Source organism: Siphateles boraxobius, unplaced genomic scaffold, assembly GCF_051911475.1.
Source record: "Siphateles boraxobius isolate OS27281-9 unplaced genomic scaffold, OSU_SipBor_1 8, whole genome shotgun sequence".
Taxonomy (NCBI): domain Eukaryota; kingdom Metazoa; phylum Chordata; class Actinopteri; order Cypriniformes; family Leuciscidae; genus Siphateles; species Siphateles boraxobius.
This window is the reverse complement of record NW_027509208.1, coordinates 5,767,434-5,784,469: the sequence shown is the minus strand read 5'-3', so window position 1 is coordinate 5,784,469 and position 17,036 is coordinate 5,767,434. Positions and strand designations below refer to the sequence as shown.

At 40.8% G+C, this 17,036-nt stretch overlaps 1 protein-coding gene across 6 annotated transcripts in view; it reads left to right on the top strand.

Annotated features, from left to right (window-relative positions):
* Window positions 1-17,036, top strand: part of otofa (otoferlin a) — an 84,738-nt gene that overhangs the window by 60,530 nt on the left and 7,172 nt on the right. For 2 of the 6 annotated variants that reach the window (XM_077220766.1, XM_077220767.1), the window contains exons 16-39: window positions 4,768-4,876; window positions 5,007-5,196; window positions 5,442-5,562; window positions 5,702-5,802; window positions 5,918-6,008; window positions 6,101-6,217; window positions 6,298-6,450; window positions 6,578-6,767; window positions 6,873-6,997; window positions 7,466-7,600; window positions 9,269-9,430; window positions 9,944-10,063; window positions 10,179-10,340; window positions 10,424-10,586; window positions 13,264-13,334; window positions 13,717-13,746; window positions 13,875-14,009; window positions 14,106-14,181; window positions 14,766-14,905; window positions 15,485-15,622; window positions 15,842-15,979; window positions 16,063-16,190; window positions 16,309-16,479; window positions 16,783-16,943. In XM_077220766.1, coding sequence (XP_077076881.1) covers window positions 4,768-4,876; window positions 5,007-5,196; window positions 5,442-5,562; window positions 5,702-5,802; window positions 5,918-6,008; window positions 6,101-6,217; window positions 6,298-6,450; window positions 6,578-6,767; window positions 6,873-6,997; window positions 7,466-7,600; window positions 9,269-9,430; window positions 9,944-10,063; window positions 10,179-10,340; window positions 10,424-10,586; window positions 13,264-13,334; window positions 13,717-13,746; window positions 13,875-14,009; window positions 14,106-14,181; window positions 14,766-14,905; window positions 15,485-15,622; window positions 15,842-15,979; window positions 16,063-16,190; window positions 16,309-16,479; window positions 16,783-16,943 — 3,127 coding nt within the window. Of the gene's footprint in view, window positions 1-4,767; window positions 4,877-5,006; window positions 5,197-5,441; window positions 5,563-5,701; window positions 5,803-5,917; window positions 6,009-6,100; window positions 6,218-6,297; window positions 6,451-6,577; window positions 6,768-6,872; window positions 6,998-7,465; window positions 7,601-9,268; window positions 9,431-9,673; window positions 9,746-9,943; window positions 10,064-10,178; window positions 10,341-10,423; window positions 10,587-13,179; window positions 13,335-13,716; window positions 13,747-13,874; window positions 14,010-14,105; window positions 14,182-14,765; window positions 14,906-15,484; window positions 15,623-15,841; window positions 15,980-16,062; window positions 16,191-16,308; window positions 16,480-16,782; window positions 16,944-17,036 lie in introns of all 6 variants that reach the window. The other 4 variants (XM_077220764.1, XM_077220765.1, XM_077220763.1 and 1 more) reach the window with 4 other exon arrangements.

Below are 17,036 nucleotides of genomic sequence, written 5' to 3'. Positions count from 1 at the left end.
AGTAGTTTCCTACTGCCCCAAAAGAAACAAGAATGTCCTTTTGATGAGTACAATGCACAGAGATGCATCACTGAGTGCAAGAGAGGACCTGAAGCCAGAAATGATACTGGACTATAATTCCACGAAAGGAGGGGTTGACAATTTGGACAAAGTCACATCAGCCTACAGCGTCCAGCGCAGGACTGTCCGTTGGCCTCTGGTGGTCTTCTACAACATCTTGGACGTGTCAGCGTATAATGCCTTCGTTCTGTGGCGTGAGATCAACCAAACCTGGAATGAGGGCAAATTGAACAAACGTCGGTTGTTCCTGGAGGAGCTGGGAAAAGTTCTCGTCACACCTGAGATCCAGAGTCGCGCTCGTCCACCTCGATCACCAGCGGCTGCAGCTTTGGTTGAGTCAGTGCAAGCAGGTGGATCTGGAGTCAGACCCACAGAAAATGAAGGAGTGAACACAGATGACAGGAAAAAACGGAAGAGATGTGAGGAGTGCCCACCCAGGCATGACAGCAAAACCAGCACCATGTGTGTGAAGTGCAAGAAATACATATGCAGAAAGCACACACTTGCTGTGTGCTCATCATGTGAAAAGTAACTTCCTGACTTTATGTAACTTTTTGACTTCTTGAGTTTATTTTTAATGAGTTAAGTTTGTTTCATTATACAGCTACATTTAATTGTTCAATTATTATGTTCTATGCACACACAAAAAAAAATAAATAAAAAAAATAATGATATGCAAAACAAGTCAGCATATTGTTCATTTTCAAATTTTGTCAAAACAAAACAGTTTTTAAAAATGGTTAAAACACATGTTCATTAAATCATATCTTCAGATATATATTTTTTGGAATATTTGAAAAATGTTTATATTAAAAGTTTACAGTTTGAACCTGAATCTTTGTTGTTTTTCATAGTGTGATTTTTGAGGAATTGTATTGAATCCAATTAGGGTCAATTTGACCCGAACCATAAGGGGTGTACACAGAAATCCAACATAACACAAGGGTTAAGACAGCCAGTCACCGAGATAGTTCAGGATGCGAACCCCGTGTTCCCATGGAGGAACAAGGGCTGCCTCAACAACCTTTGTGAAGGCGCGAGGAGACAGGGCTAGCCCGAATGGGAGAACAGCGTACTGATATGCGCGTGCCCTGACAGCAAACCGAAGGTATGGTCTGAGTCGAAGGAGAACGGAGACATAAAAGTAGGCGTCCTTCAGATCGATCGCTGCAAACCAATCCTGTGGCCGCACACATCCAGAAATGCGTTTGGCCAGGAGCATCTTGAACGGCAGCCTGTGAAGGGAGCGGTTCAGATGCGTAGGTCCAGGATTGGCCGTAACCCACCAGACTTCTCCGGGACAATGAGGTGGGGGCTGAAAAACCCGGACCTCATTTCGGCTGGAGGAACAGTCTCAATCGCACCCATCGCCAGTAGGGTAGCAACCTCCGCCCTATGATAGGGGCATAGCCACCGACCAAAGTGGAGATGACTCCCCTGAAGCGGGGAGGAGACCGTGCGAACTGAATCGCAAGCCGAGCCGACGGTTCGCGCGACCCAGCGGAACAGAAGGGAAGCTCTAGGCAGGCTCCCAACTGTGCCAGCGGCGTCAAGAACCACAGACGTCCCCCCGGTGGTGCAGCGAAGCGGAATGACCGGCCCAGACGTGGACGGCATAGCGGCCCGGTGTGGGGGCAAGGTCATAACCGCACCCTGACAGAGGAGGCCAGGGAAGGACCAGCGTTCCACGGGGGCCTGCTCTGTCAGGGGTCTGGCGACAGAGGGCGACAGGGGCGAAGCGGTCCGTGGACGGCACGCCGTGTCAACCGCCTCTGGGACAGAGGGGGACGAGGAGAGCACGGCTTGTGGGCGCCGGTCTGTGTCGTCCGAGAACTCTATATGCTCAGAGACGAGAGAGTCAGTTCTTTCTGAATAAGGATTCTTCCCCAGCCCTCCTGCGGGGAAAGGAGTGGCCCTGCTACCAACTCCTGGAAAGAACTGAGTCTCATCTCTGAGCAGCCCATCTCAAAAGTGCCGCTTAACCCGGCGTTTAGCGGGGGGCAGGGCTGGAGAGGGCTGTGGCATCCCCCCTACGGTCATCCAGAGCCAGGCCCGGGGGAACGGGCAGGGTTGGAACCGTAGGAGGGCGCCTTCGGCGGTGGGCAGACTGAGGGATCTGAGCGGACAGCGGGGCCGTCGGGCAGAATAACCTCAATCTGCTCATGGGCGGTTGAGAACTGTTGGGCAGAAGCACTGAACCGCACCGCCGAAGAGGCCGGCCTGGGAGATGGGGGTGTCGAGCAGACGGATCCGCCCGACATCGTGCACATCAGACCGGTCAGCCCCAGAATGGTGAACATCACCTGACTCCGAGAGCGTACGGCCACTTTCGTCGCTCCGAGAGCAAGGTCAGTGGCGGCGCGCAGCTCACTGAAGAGCCTCGGGTCAGTCCCGCCCTCCTGCATGTCCATGAGCATCTGGGTCAGGTAGACTAGCAGAACGGTCATGGGATGCAGTGAGGCGGCTGCCTGTCCTTTGGCACTATAGGATTTCGCCACAGATTAGTGTAGACGAAAAGAACTACAGGCTTTGGACGGGTGCTTAGGATTGCGCCGGGAAGCAATCTGAGGACACAGTAGCATGGCAACAGAGCGTTCAACCGGGGGGACCCCAGTGTACCAATGGGCAGCGGCCCCTGAGGTGAGGAAAGGCGGATGAGACCAACGAGCGGACCCGTGATCTCATCATGCACGTCCGGGAGGAAAGATATTGGGGTTTGCCGTGGACGCGGGTCGGCGGCCTCACCCAAAAACCAATCGTCCCGGGAAAGCATGGCCGTCATCTCCGGATCAGACTCAGGCACAGCCGTATGCACACCAGAGTGTGGCAGCTGTGACGAGTCGTCATTTCCAGAAGAATCAAGCCCACCTAGTGATGCAGTTACAGACACAGCATCATCCTCTGTAGCTTCAAATGAAAACACACGGGCCACCCGAGGGTAGACTCATGGAATCATCAGTTCGTTAGCGGGCACCGTCATTAAAGAGGGGGGCTGGGGTCGCGGACACAGAGTCGGCGCCTTGTTCCAGACCAACACCCTCAGGTCACCCTGGCCACCAGCCGAAGATCGGGGGGTGGATGAGGGGACTCTCACTCTTGGGAGTTCACCAAGTCTCGACTTATATATGACGCGATGATCACGTTCCCAGAGAGAACATGAGTCATCCACGAGCGCTGTTCAAGCATGACGAAGCCCAAACACACTAGACAGCGCTCGTGCCCATCAGAGTCCGATACCAGTCCGCTGCAGCCAGAAATGCAAGGGCGAGCCGTCTTTAAAAAGACGTGCCGCGTGCAAGCTCTTTTAAGAGAGGAGAAAAAAACTCCGCGATGTTGAAGCACACAGGGAGACACACACACACTGGCAGATCACTGCACAGATCAGCAGGCACTGTGAGCTTGCTGCAGATCGCCGTCACACCAACATCGGAGAGAGAAGCTCGTCTTGTAGAGCGAAGTCAGAGATGACTGTGGAGTATTCTTGGCTCCGAAGCGAAAACATATCTGCATGTTGCCGGCGTCCTCCTTTTATACCCATGAGGTAAGGCGGAGATACGCTATGCAAATTCCGCAGACCCATGGCATTTCTTTGCCATTGGCTCGTTTTGTAATACTCAAGTCGATAGGTGTTCTAAGTGAAACCCCATTCGTCGTCATCCGACGTAACTCGGAGTGACAACGAAAGGGAACTAATTATCTCTATGAAGGTTTATATGGCAGTTTTCCCCGTGGTTTCGAAAATGGTGTTGAATATCTATATTTTTCAAGGTATCATATAAAATTGGGAAATTCCGGTATCATGACAATTGACAACACTAGAGCATAGTAAAATTAAAGTCACTATTCACCTGGCAATCTTCGCATTCATCTTCGTGATGTTACAGAACCAGATAAGTCCATTTAATGAACAAATAATTTAATGAGCAAAACAAGTGGATCAACATTGTTTAAAAAGATTTTACTCAAAAATACAAATAATTTACAAATTGAGCATTACTATTTCATTTTTATAAATCTGCGAGAGTTTCCATTTATTACTTTCAGTCTGTTTCTCACACAAAGCTTTTGTTTGGCTTTATACGACTTAAAATATATGATGGAATTATGATAGAATTTCCAAATGTACCATTTTTTTTTTTAGTTAACTATGGAACAATAATTAAGTACCAATCTGGTTTCTATTAACTAATAAACTGCCGTAGTTCTAATAAAAGGGATTCCCTCACTTTTAAAATAGATTTGGTTTGAGCATTCAGTTGCAGTAACTACAGTTGGAAAAGAAAGGGCGTGGATTCATTTCTTATTTTCTGCTAGGAACTGCAGCATACAGGATAAGAGGGTTAAAAGAGGCTAGTGAAAGTTTTATTTGATCAAAGATCATAGTATTAGTTGAGAGGAAACCCCTGCTGGGTTACAATGCAGCACTGAGCTGCCAACATCTCAAGTCAATTGATTTCAGACTGAGCTCACACACTTGCGATCACTACTGGGAAAACCGTATACATGTCTGAGGGAAAAGAGAAAAGATGTAAGGGCCCTATAGAGTGAAATAAAAGTTCACAGAAAACGATGTTGTTGTTGTTGTTTTTTAAATAGTATGTTCATTCCTTTTTTCCTCAGTTCATTCTTTTTTTCTTCTTCTTTTTTTTTTATAAAATCAATGTCTGCATCCTGACCTTTAAATATCATAATTTCTTTTTGTTTCAGAGTGCCACAGGGAAGATGGAGGAGTTTTTCCTTTTCGGGTCATTCTTGGAAGCCACAATGATAGACAGGAAAATTGGAGATAAACCCATCAGCTTTGAAGCCACTATCGGTTAGCTAAATTTAAAACACCTTTCAAAACGTTCACTTTTCAATATACTTAGTCAGGCAATGCTTCAGTAAATTCAACACATCAAAAATAAAACATTTACAGCTCCACATGTACACAATTTTTCACTTAGGTAACTATGGAAACCAGATAGATGGCGTGAGCAAGCCTGCATCAGCAAAGAAGAAGAAAGAGGGTGGAGGAGAAAGTGAGGAAGAGGAGTCTGAGCTCATCCACAACTCTAGCGATGAAGAGGCAGAGGATGATGGAGATTTATTGTCTGTGCCTTCTACCCCTCCTATGAAACCGGTTATCACTGACAGGTCAGAGGTTAGGGAAAAGAAAAAGATAAAATGTCCAGGAAATATTGAATCTTCAAATCATCTGGAAATGATGGTTTCGAGCAAAACCTTTACACTCTTACTAGTATAACAAAAGTGTTCTCTGACTGAAAATCACAATCACAGGCTACTTTATTTATATTCAGTATGTCAAAAACACACTTTTTTATAGCTGTTGTTTAGCTTTGTGTCTCTGAACTGAACTGTCCATTTCGCTCGATTTACAGAAATTACTTCCACTTGCCTTACTTTGAAAAGAAACCCTGCATTTACATCAAGAGCTGGTGGCAGGACCAGAGGAGACGGCTCTACAACTCCAATATAATGGACAAGATTGCAGATAAACTGGTCAGGCTCCTCCTAAAATTGCTATGTGACTGTTATCCTGTCAATCTCGTTGTCCTAAGCAGGAGTTATCAGGGTTATTTTTGTAAAACCGGGCATTGTTATACTGTTTAAGCATGTGCATTTCTTTCTTTGTAAAAAGGAGGAAGGTTTGAATGATGTTCAAGAAATCATAAAAACAGAGAAGGCGTATCCAGAACGCAGACTTAGGGGTGTATTAGAAGAACTCAGCACAAGTTGCAGGTGAGAGAACGTAGAAGTGAATCTAAACAATCAAAGTTAAAGACTATACAGCATAATCAGCAATCTTTTGACTCCCCCCCCCCCCCCCCCCCCCCCCTATTCTCCACAATTTAAGCCGTTTTGTTACACTGGCAAACAAAGATCAGAATCTATCCGGAAGAACCAGGCTGGACAGAGAGAGGCTGAAGTCCTGTATGAGAGAGATGGTACAGCTACTCACCCTATTTGGTCTCAGCTTCGACATTAAAAACTGCTGATGGGATGTTGAATGTAATTTACATGGTTATATTGTTCCCAGGAGAGTATGGGTCAGCAGGCTAAGACTATTCGCTCACAAGTGAAGAGAAACACAGTTCGAGAAAAACTCAAGCTAGTGTTGAATTTCCTTCATAGGCTTCGTTTCCTGGCAGATGAGGTAAAAGGAATCACATTACCTTAATTCTATATACACCATCAGTATCTCAGACTCACCGTTTTTGTTTATTTTCCTCTAAGCCCCAGCACAGCATCCCTGACGTGTTCATATGGATGATTAGCAACAACAAACGCATAGCATACGCCCGCATACCCTCCAAAGACATCCTCTTCTCGATTGTTGACGAAGAGATGGGCAAAGACTGCGGGAAAGTTAAAGCTGTTTTTCTCAGGGTAACTCTCACTCTATATCCCATTTTCATATTTCTTCCTACAAATGAACATGTTAATTAGAAGAAGTTAAATCAGGTTGGATATTATTGATGTAAAAGTTCTGCATGGTTGTTTGTGTTTATTATAGCTGCCTGGAAAGAAAGGCTTTGGGCATGCTGGCTGGACAGTTCAGGCTAAACTAGAGATTTATTTGTGGCTGGGGTTGAACAAACAGAGGAAAGACTTCCTCAGCGGCCTGCCCAGCGGCTTTGAAGAAAACAAAGCAGCGAAAGAAATGGGCATACAAGCTGTCCCTCCAGTCAGCCTAGTTTATAACAGTAAGATTATATATGCCCTAATGGTTTGTACATGTTAGTTTCTTTGCATTTATGTTACAACATGTGCAGTATGTGATAACCGACCCTCTGTATCCTCTTCTGTAGTGAAGCAGGTGTTTCAGCTGAGGGCACACATGTATCAGGCTCGCAGTCTGTTTGCTGCTGACAATAGCGGCCTGTCTGACCCATTTGCAAGGGTCTTCTTCTCCACCCACAGCCAGGTGACAGAGGTGAGTGTGTGTTGAACTCTTTGGTTATGAGATGGAACAGGTTTTGTCCGATTTTTTGCTGTTCTCTGTGCAAATAACATTTAAATACATTTTATATACTATGTTTTATGAATCTTAAATTAAATATATACATCAAATATAAATATAATATAGATATTATATTTATAAAAATGTATTATATATTAGTACATTTATTTATAATATTGTTTTCTAAAATGCTTGCCGTAATGGTAGTGACAGCATTATTTGGGACTGCAATTGTTTGTTACTATTTATTTATTTATTTTTATACTTTGCACACAAATGTCTAACTAAATAGTCAAATTACTCTTTAAATGATGAAAAGGTAATTACATAGACACATTAACAAGTCTAAAGATATTATATCCTTTTATTAAATTTTTTTTAGACAGAAAGGTTCTCTCAATTGATGAATCATCCATGAATGTGTATGTGGTAAATGTTCAGGTCCTCAGTGAGACTCTCTGTCCTACATGGGATCAGTTGCTCGTATTTGATAATGTTGAACTCTACGGTGAGGCTGGGGAACTCCGTGACGACCCTCCAATCATAGTCATTGAACTTTATGACCAAGACACTGTGGTAAGTTTATATAAGTCTTATATAGCCACAAATAAAAGCGAAATATCCCAAATTAAAAGTCATTGTGTCTCATTCATGAAACACGAGCAGAACGAATTTTTGTGTAAATCGTGTGTAAAGTGGTTCTTGCGTAAATTTTCGGATTCATTAAAATGTACGTATTTTCCAAATGTTAGTTGGTACGCAAGAAATCTACACCTGCTCCCAGCCACGCGTAAATAGTGCGGTTAACACCCGAACGTTTTGCTCATTAATAAGGCAGCATTTTAATTCACCTTAATCGGGTACATATTTACACAGCATTTTGAAAAAATATTATATATAGTAATTACATACGGTTTTTCTTTTTATGAAAGCCAGTAATAGCATCTTCGATGGTGGTCCTTCTCCAATTTTAATAAAATTTTTCCGAAGTGAACTAATTTGTTTTTTGCTCTCAAGCTTAATGTCGAACCATTTTCTTCTCACTTCTGGGAATGTTCGATTAACAGATGAAACTCCATTGACTGCATCTGTAATATGCTGCCAAGCTTCCTTTTTTTTAGGACCCGATACGCCACTATGTACACTTGAAAATAAAATGCGGCGTTTTGAATGAACTTCTGATAATAAAACTTAAATTTCTGCATCTGAGAAATTTTTCTTTTTCATTCGCATTCATGTCATAATATGATGCCCATATATAGTTGTCAGTCGGATTTAATGGGCGTTATTTATGGTAATTGAGAATGAACGTGCACGCGCATCCCATTTACGACTGATTGGAATTCATTAACACACAGAAAATTTCACTATCACATCTGACGTTTACAAAGTATTTGTGAATCAGGAGAAGAGTTTTCGGGAAGGTCTCTTTACGCGCAAATCACTCGCATATTTACTCATATATTTACGAATGTTTCATGAATGAGACCCATTGTTTGCTACTTCAGTGGGCAAATCTGTTGTCAGAATCCCCCCCATGTATGTGTCTCAATAAGAGTGTGTGAAAATGTGCCCTATTGTCCTGACTTGATGTTTCTTCCTGTTTAAAATCTTCTGGTCCTGCCCTTTTGTTGGACGACGTTTTGGCTAAGTAGAGTGTGAACACATTTCAACACTGCTGTCAATCTGTGTTTGCATAGATAGCTGAATTCAACAAGGCATGCAAGAAGTGAGATTGCTTGGGAATCTGTCCCAAAAACAAGATCAAGTCATTTCGCCATTTCCCTTACTTGGTGATAAAAACACAATTTCCTGTGGCAATAAACTACCTCTTGCATTCCCTTGGTTGTGACCGTTCAGAGGGTTTACAATTTGATGTTTCTTTGTAGTTGTAGTCTCTACAGTAGTTTGTAGTAATCATTGCTGTGGTTTATTTCTTTGACAGCTGAATGCCAAGGTCAGATATAATATAAATTATCCTTTTTAGAGAGTGATTGAGCACAGATGAATTAACCAAACAAAATCAGAATTTGACTTGCGAATGCAAACCTTTATGTTCTACATTTAACAATATGTATAATTGACAACCAATGATTGATTTTAAAGCCCCAGCAATACAGGAGCCATAATGTGAATGATTTTACAAGGAATGTGGCCACACTGACCCCTGGTGTTCAGAGGTGGTAGTGTAATTGCCGTTTTTGTGTGTGTGTGTGTGTTTGTGTGTTTGTTTGTGACATCCAGGGGAAAGCAGAGTTCATTGGGCGAACATTTGCAAAGCCACTAACTAAGATGGTTGACGAACACTACGGGCCCCCGCGGTTTCCCCCCCAGCTGGAGTACTATCAGATCTACAGAGGAAACTGCACTGCAGGAGATCTGTTGGCTGCTTTTGAACTACTGCAGGTACGGCCAGTACAGTGATTGTGATCAACATGTACATACTCCAATCCTGAATGGACTCTGTCAATGCTTGGCCTATCTGTTCATACAGTAAATGTTGCTTAAATAGCACAGATACAGGCCACTCTGTTTCTTTTCCTCTCACTTATCTTTGATTCTTGATCTTTTTATGTCATATCCCATCACATTTTTCCACAATCCTCTGTCCTGTCTTTCTGCTTTACTCTTCCGTGGAATTCTTAACAGATTCCTTATGATGATGAGGAGATCAGAAGTGCTCTTATTGCTGTTCATGACTTTGCTGTTCCTCAGATCAAGGTGCAATTCTTGTCTTTGTTTTCCTTTCTTGTCTAAGTGACTTCATCCTCTTCGCTATTGCTCTGCTTTTCCTTTTTACTGTTTTTCAAGGCAGAGGTTTGGAAAAAAGAGGATTTGATCAGCATTACTATCAGTCAGTAATTACTTTATTATTTCATCAGTTAATGAGTTATAGATTTTCATTCTGTTTATCCACAGATTGGTCCAGCAGGGCGGGCAGCACTTCCTCCAATTGATGGCCCAACTGATTCTGACCGCGGGCCCATTCTGCCGGTTCCATTGGGCATACGACCAGTTCTCAGCAGATATCGCATAGAGGTGAAAATAGCCATAGAAAGCCACAACAAGACTGTTGACAATTTTATTAACTACATTTGCAGCTCATGAGTTTTTGCTTCAGTTACGTTGAGCCACGGCCTTCGTTTCTCTCCAGGTACTCTTTTGGGGTCTGAGGGACCTTAAAAGAATCAACCTGGCCCAGGTGGACAGGCCTCGTGTGGACATTGAGTGTGCAGGGAAAGGAGTTCAGTCAGCCCTAATTCAGAACTACAAGAAGAATCCGAACTTCAGCACATTAGTCAAGTGGTTTGAAGTGGTGATTTCATTTATATTTGTAAAACATCTTTCGCCACTTTTTTTCTGATTTGAACAGTTAACTCAAGTAATCTTGTGCTGCAGGATCTGCCAGAAAATGAGCTACTCCATCCACCCCTCAATATTCGGGTGGTGGACTGTAGGGCATTTGGACGCTACACATTGGTTGGGTCTCATGCTGTGACCAGCCTTCGCAAGTTCATCTACAGCCCCCCAGACAAGACTGCTAACAACTGGGCTCACACAGGTACCTGTCCTATACACATATACACATAAATCTGTAATAATTAAGTATAACAATGCAATATTATGTAACTTTCCCAATGCTTTTCTAATTCATCTTTGTATAAAAAAAATTGTTTATGATGATAATTTACTTAATATTCGTTAAACATGCAATCTGACACATATAATGTCAAGCAGGTCAAACTTTTATGTTTTGTGTCACACTGTGTGAGTACAGGGGCGTATCTACGTGTTGGCCAGTGCCACCCCTGTTGCACAAGCATTTTGACCGCATTAAACTTGGTCTTTTGAAAATACTTTTCTCCATTCAAAGAACTGTGTCACTGGCACAAAGGCCATGTACACACTCCAGCTGAATTTAAGTTGTCATTTCACCTCTTAATATGGAAAAAATAACAAGCCCAAAGATGGTGTACATGGCAACACTGCAAGAGTGCGCTTGGCGAAGCAGCTTTACGAGCATAAACAAAAACACAGAAGAGCTCAACGCGAGCTCAACGGTCAAACACGTATATCAAGCGCATAGAAAGTCAATGGAAAAGTAGCGCAGTGGAATGGAAAAAAACCTTAAGGTTTAGCGATATAAAATTAGCAAATATTATATGTGGTTGTATACGCTCGCTCACAGTACATTACTAACATATCCTGTATTTGCACAAATAAATGCACACCCATTTGCATTTGTACTTTGCAAAGAAAATATAAATGAACACGTTGTTGCATTTTTAATAACTTTAAATTACAATAAATTAAACTTTTTAATTACAATAAGTTCTCGGGGAGTTGTTCCAGGCGTCCCACCGGGAGGAGACCCCGGGGAAGACCAAAGACAAGCTGGGGGGATTATGTCTCGGTATAACGCCTCGGTATTCCCCCGGAAAAGCTAGAGGAAGTGTCTAGGGAGAGGGAAGTCTGGGCGTCTCTGGTTAGACTGCTGCCACCGCGACCCGGCCCTGGATAAGGGGAAGAAGATGATGATGAATTACTATAAATTGTTAACATTATTTTGCATTATTACACGGCTCTGTGGAAGACTTGATTCCGATTGGTCAATAGCGTCATCCAGCGGTAGTTATTCCCAGATAACAACCGCTCAAAACAGATCACGCAGGCTCATCCGGGTAACTGAAGTCTGCCGTGCGAACGATTCTTCTTCGTGGATGTTTTGTGTTTGGTGAGCTAATAAAATATTAAAACTCAGTCAAATCAATATTTTGTGTACAGTTATTTAATTATGCCATCCAGTATCGTGGACTCGCTCTCTCTCGTTTTATACAAACGCAGCTGCTGCCATTTTGTGATTATTGTTTTGTACACTGTTGGATTATGAGATACAAACAGGTACGATTTTAAAACAGTTTAATCTGAAGTCAATATATCTTATCCCCATAATTATTTATGTGGCGAAATGCTGTGTAATAAGTGATATGAATGACTGTATACCGTTCCTCTTACATGTTCACTGACAATTATAAGTTGTTTGAATGGTTATATTATAGGCTACTCAATGAGCTCTACCAGTTGGATCATGTTTGTGTCAGAAACTTCTTGTCTATGGAAGAGAATTTATGCCACGCAAAAATGCAGTCATTACATAGGAACAATAATCCTGTGTTTAAATGAAAAAATGTTGTGTTCCATTCCACATGTGTTTTAAGCTATTCCACTCAGGCTATACACAATCACAGTATATTAAGTGATTTTATTTATTTTTTGTAGATTTGAAGTAGCCAAGCAGGTATTTTTTTAGTTTTTTTTTTTTTACTCCAATTATAAATCACTGTCTTACCTGGCCTCCCCTGAAAAAGTTTTGGCCCCGCCCCTGTGCGAGAAGCATCAAATTTGCCAAATGATGATATTATACCATGGTCATTTTTAGCACCATATACTGCACAACTCTAAATGATATATCAAGAATAACTTATAATTGATTAGGGTTCAAACGTTTGTGGTCAGTATTATTTTTTTTTATTTTTTTTAAGAAAGACATTAATACTTTTATTCAGCGAGGATGCAAGAAATTTTCAAAAGAGACATTTAAAATGTTGCAAAAGATATTTAAAAATGTATGTTCTTTATATTCATCAAAGAATCCAGAAAAAAATTAAGCAGCACAACTATTTTAAACATTGATAATAAAAAGAAACCAAATCAGCATATTAGAATGATTTCTGAAGGATAACATGGCCCTGAAGCCTCTAGTAATGATGCTGATCTTTGCCATCACAGGACTAAATTACATATAAAAATAAAAACAGATATTTTAATTTGTAATAATATTTCACAATATTGCTGTTTTACTGTATTTCTGATCAAATAAATGCAGTCTTCATGAGCATAAATAATTTCTTGAAAAAAAAAGATTTAAAAACCCCAACCTTTTGAAGGGTAGTGTGAATAAAGAAAAGTTACCGTAAATCGTTTTCTTTTTATTTTGAATTGTTTGTACAGACCAATTCTTTTTCCATCTTTTCTGACTTTTCATTCCTTTTCTCTATTTCTTCTTCATTTCCCTCTTCATGGTCTTAACCTTTCTGTCCTGGTGCTGGTCTTGGGTCATTGGTTGCTAAATCTTATGACCCTACCCACACCAGCAAGACTGGCCAATGGCTACATGGCTCTCACCAATGGGACGTCTCATTCCCGCCCCCACTCCCGTCCCATTTCTTATCCCTCAGGTGATATTGTGGTCAATATGGACCCTGAACCCAACATTAAGAAGATGGACACAGTTGTCAAGATTGATGCTGTGAGTAGATGTGACATGCTGTTATATTTTAGAAAACTGCTTGGCTTTGAGTATTTTTGTTCCTACTGTGGTTCTATTTGTTTTACTCTTTTAAGGTTAATGTCCCTTTTTAAAAGTCGGCATGAAATGGAAATTGTGATAGAGAAAGGATGCTATTGCAAGGGAAGGGAAATTATTTTGATTAAAGATTACAAGGGCACATAAATAAATAAAAATAACAATAATGTGCACAATAAATCATTTATAATGATTTATTGTGCACATTCCAGATTCCATGGTGACTTTAACAACAGCCACGTGATGAGTATGATAGTATGCTATTGTAGAATCTATTGTGGATGTTTGTATTTAATGTATGTTTTGTGTGGCCCTGTCCTTGTAGACCACTGATGCTGTTGTTAAAGTTGACTTGGTAAGTCTTGGTTTGGTTTACACAGATTTAAATGTTTTAGATTTAATTTTCATTAATTTGGATTTAATCACTTTAAACACATTACATTTATTATCAAATAAAAATCACAACGTCCTTTGTGCTAACAGAACGAGGATGATAAGGAGAAAGAGAAAAAGAAGAAGAAGAAAAAGAAGGGAGAAGATGTGGAGGAAGATGAGCCGGATGAGAGCATGTTGGATTGGTGGTCCAAATACTTTGCCTCAATAGAGACTATGATGGAGGTGGGGAGGAGATGTCTTTTCATTTCAACTTAGTAAAGATTCTTTACATTTGATATATACTGTGTCATACTGTATAAATGTAATCTGTGAATGCAGAATCTCAGAGCCCAGGAGGCTGCTCTGGCAGAGGCAGAGGAAAGAGAAGATTTGGAGATAGCAGCAGAGAGTGCAGGTAACCACAGCATTTAGCAAGGACATGGTGTTGTGTTCCGGTTAGGAACATGTTCTGATAAGCACTGGCATCCCATAGCCATCACTATTGTAGTCATGACTTAAAACCATTTGTATTGATCTTTTTTCATGCCATGAAAGTTGGACACAAACGTTTACAAGCTATGAAAAATCTTCACTTTGGGATCAAATTTTTCCTTATATTACTTGTAATTCAATTGAATTTTAATGTATGAATGAAGAGTATTTAATTAACGTTTTGGTCCCACTTTATATTAAGTGGCTTTAAGTACTATGTACTTACATTGAAATTAATAATTTGATACAATGGACTTATTATGTACATACATGTTATTACATGTAATACTTCAAGCCACTTAATTTAAAGTGGGACCAATGTGGGTAATGAAGAGATCCATCTTGTAAATTATACATAATCCATATTAGTTTGAGTGTTTAAAATAGCTCTCATGGCTTGAAAACATCACTGTTAATTACAAACGTCCATTCAAATTGGCCTTGTTGGTGTCGTGCTCATCCGTTTCTCATTTCCATCTATACCTGTTCATTCACCCATAACCTCAGAGATCAAAGCTGATGAATTTCCTATGAAAGGCACCAAACCCAAGGAGAAGAGCAAAGAAAAGAAGAGCTCCAAGGACAAAAAGAAGAACCATGATGGCACAGAAAAACGACCTCCAAAACCAAAAGTTGATGAACTTATGGTTAGTGTGCCTTCTTGAAAATATTAGTCTACAGCTGGGGGTGTTTTTCTTTCTTGCTTTATGAAGAACTTTAATTTTGAATGCACTTACACCACTGTTCAAAAGTTTAGGGTCAGTAAGATAATTTTTCTTTGTCAAAAAATGTCTATTTCAATTAAATGGTGTTCTTTTGAATTTTTCAACCGAGAATCCTGAAAAGTACCATGGCATCCCCAAAAATATTAAGCGATACAACAATTTTAACTGTGAATGTTATAAGTGAATAAGAAATGTTACTTGTGCACACAATCAGCATATTAGAATCATTTCTGAAGGATCATGTGACACTGAAGACTGGAATAATAACGGCTGAAAAATCATAATTTTCATTTCACAATATTAGTGTTTTTACTGTATTTTTGATCAAATAAATGCAGCCTTGGACTTGGTGAACGTGAGACTTCTTTTAAAAACGTAAAGAAATAAAAAATCCACACCCTAAACTTTTAATTGATAGGGTACATTAGCTAAATTAACTGTGATCTGTAGCAATTTAATCTAATTTCAATTGAAATATGAACGCCTTTATCTATTTCTCAGGTGTACAATAAAGAGCTGGAGTGTGAATATGGTAACTTTGAGGACTGGCTCCACACCTACAACCTGTATAGAGGAAAGGCTGGAGATGATGATGACCACAATGTGGTTGATGATGACAGAATTGTGGGCAGATTCAAGGTAAGAACACACACACACACACACACACACACACAAACACACACACACACACACACACACACACACACACACACACACACACACACACACACACACACACACACACAAACACACACACACACACATACATATATACATAAAGATATGTACAGATCAGGTTTCAGAATTAGTGTATGAACATGTCATTTTGATATTTGAATCTGTCTCCTTGTGAACCAGGGATCCCTCTGTATGTATAAACTACCACTGTCTGAGGAGATCACCAGGGAGTCAGGATTTGACCCGAACATGGGAATGTTCCAAAGCACACCTCACAATGACCCTATCAATGTTCTCATCAGGATTTATATCATTAGAGTAAGTGAATTCAACTCTGAAATATACGTAGGTGTTATTAGTGCAGTACTGTGTCAGCTGAAGTAACATGACTCTCTTCTCAGGCCACAGACCTGCATCCTGCAGACATAAATGGTAAAGCAGACCCTTATATAGTCATTCGATTGGGAAAGTCGGAGATTCGGGACAAGGAGAACTATATATCCAAGCAGCTGAATCCTGTATTTGGAAAGTGAGTAGGCTATACTATTGTAAACCAACCAAGCCAATGGTTTGAGCTTAAGCTTGAACATATTAATTTCTTGAAAGCACTTCATGCAGGACACCCTCTTCTCTCTCTTTCCCTTAAGGTCATTTGACATAGAGGCCACATTCCCAATGGAGTCCATGCTGACTGTGGCAGTATATGACTGGGATTTAGTCGGAACTGATGACCTGATCGGTGAGACTAAGATTGATTTGGAGAACAGATACTACAGCAAACACAGAGCCACGTGTGGCATCGCTCCCAACTACTCTGTGTGAGTTCTCTCTGCCCCTATTTTACTTGATTTAGGGGACCAACACATTGAGCAGGAAACACTCAAATCTTTATAGAACACCATGCTAAAGTATCTTCATTTTGGGGTTGTCAGTCGATTACTTTATTTTACATAATGTGACAATGAATTTATCTAACTAATCATAATTAATTGCATAAATATGACGAGAACAGCCATACCTAGAAAATAATTGTTTTGATCTGTCCAAGCCAACCATAAAGTCTTAATTAACTGCCCTGAATTAATGTGTTAAACTAACAGTGTTATATTTTTAACTGACAGCCATGGTTACAATGTATGGCGGGACCCTCAGAAACCAACTCAGATCCTTGCTAAGTTGTGCAAAGAAGGCAAATTGGATGGACCCCACTATGGACCTGGTGGGAGGGTCAAAGTTGCAAACCGCGTCTTTCTTGGGTTTACAGAAATTGAGGATGAGAGTGGTGAGACATTTAAGAGCTTATACAGAGAATGTAATCTAATGTAATTCAATTTTTTTTCTCCTATTATTTATAAAAAAGATATCAATTTTTTTG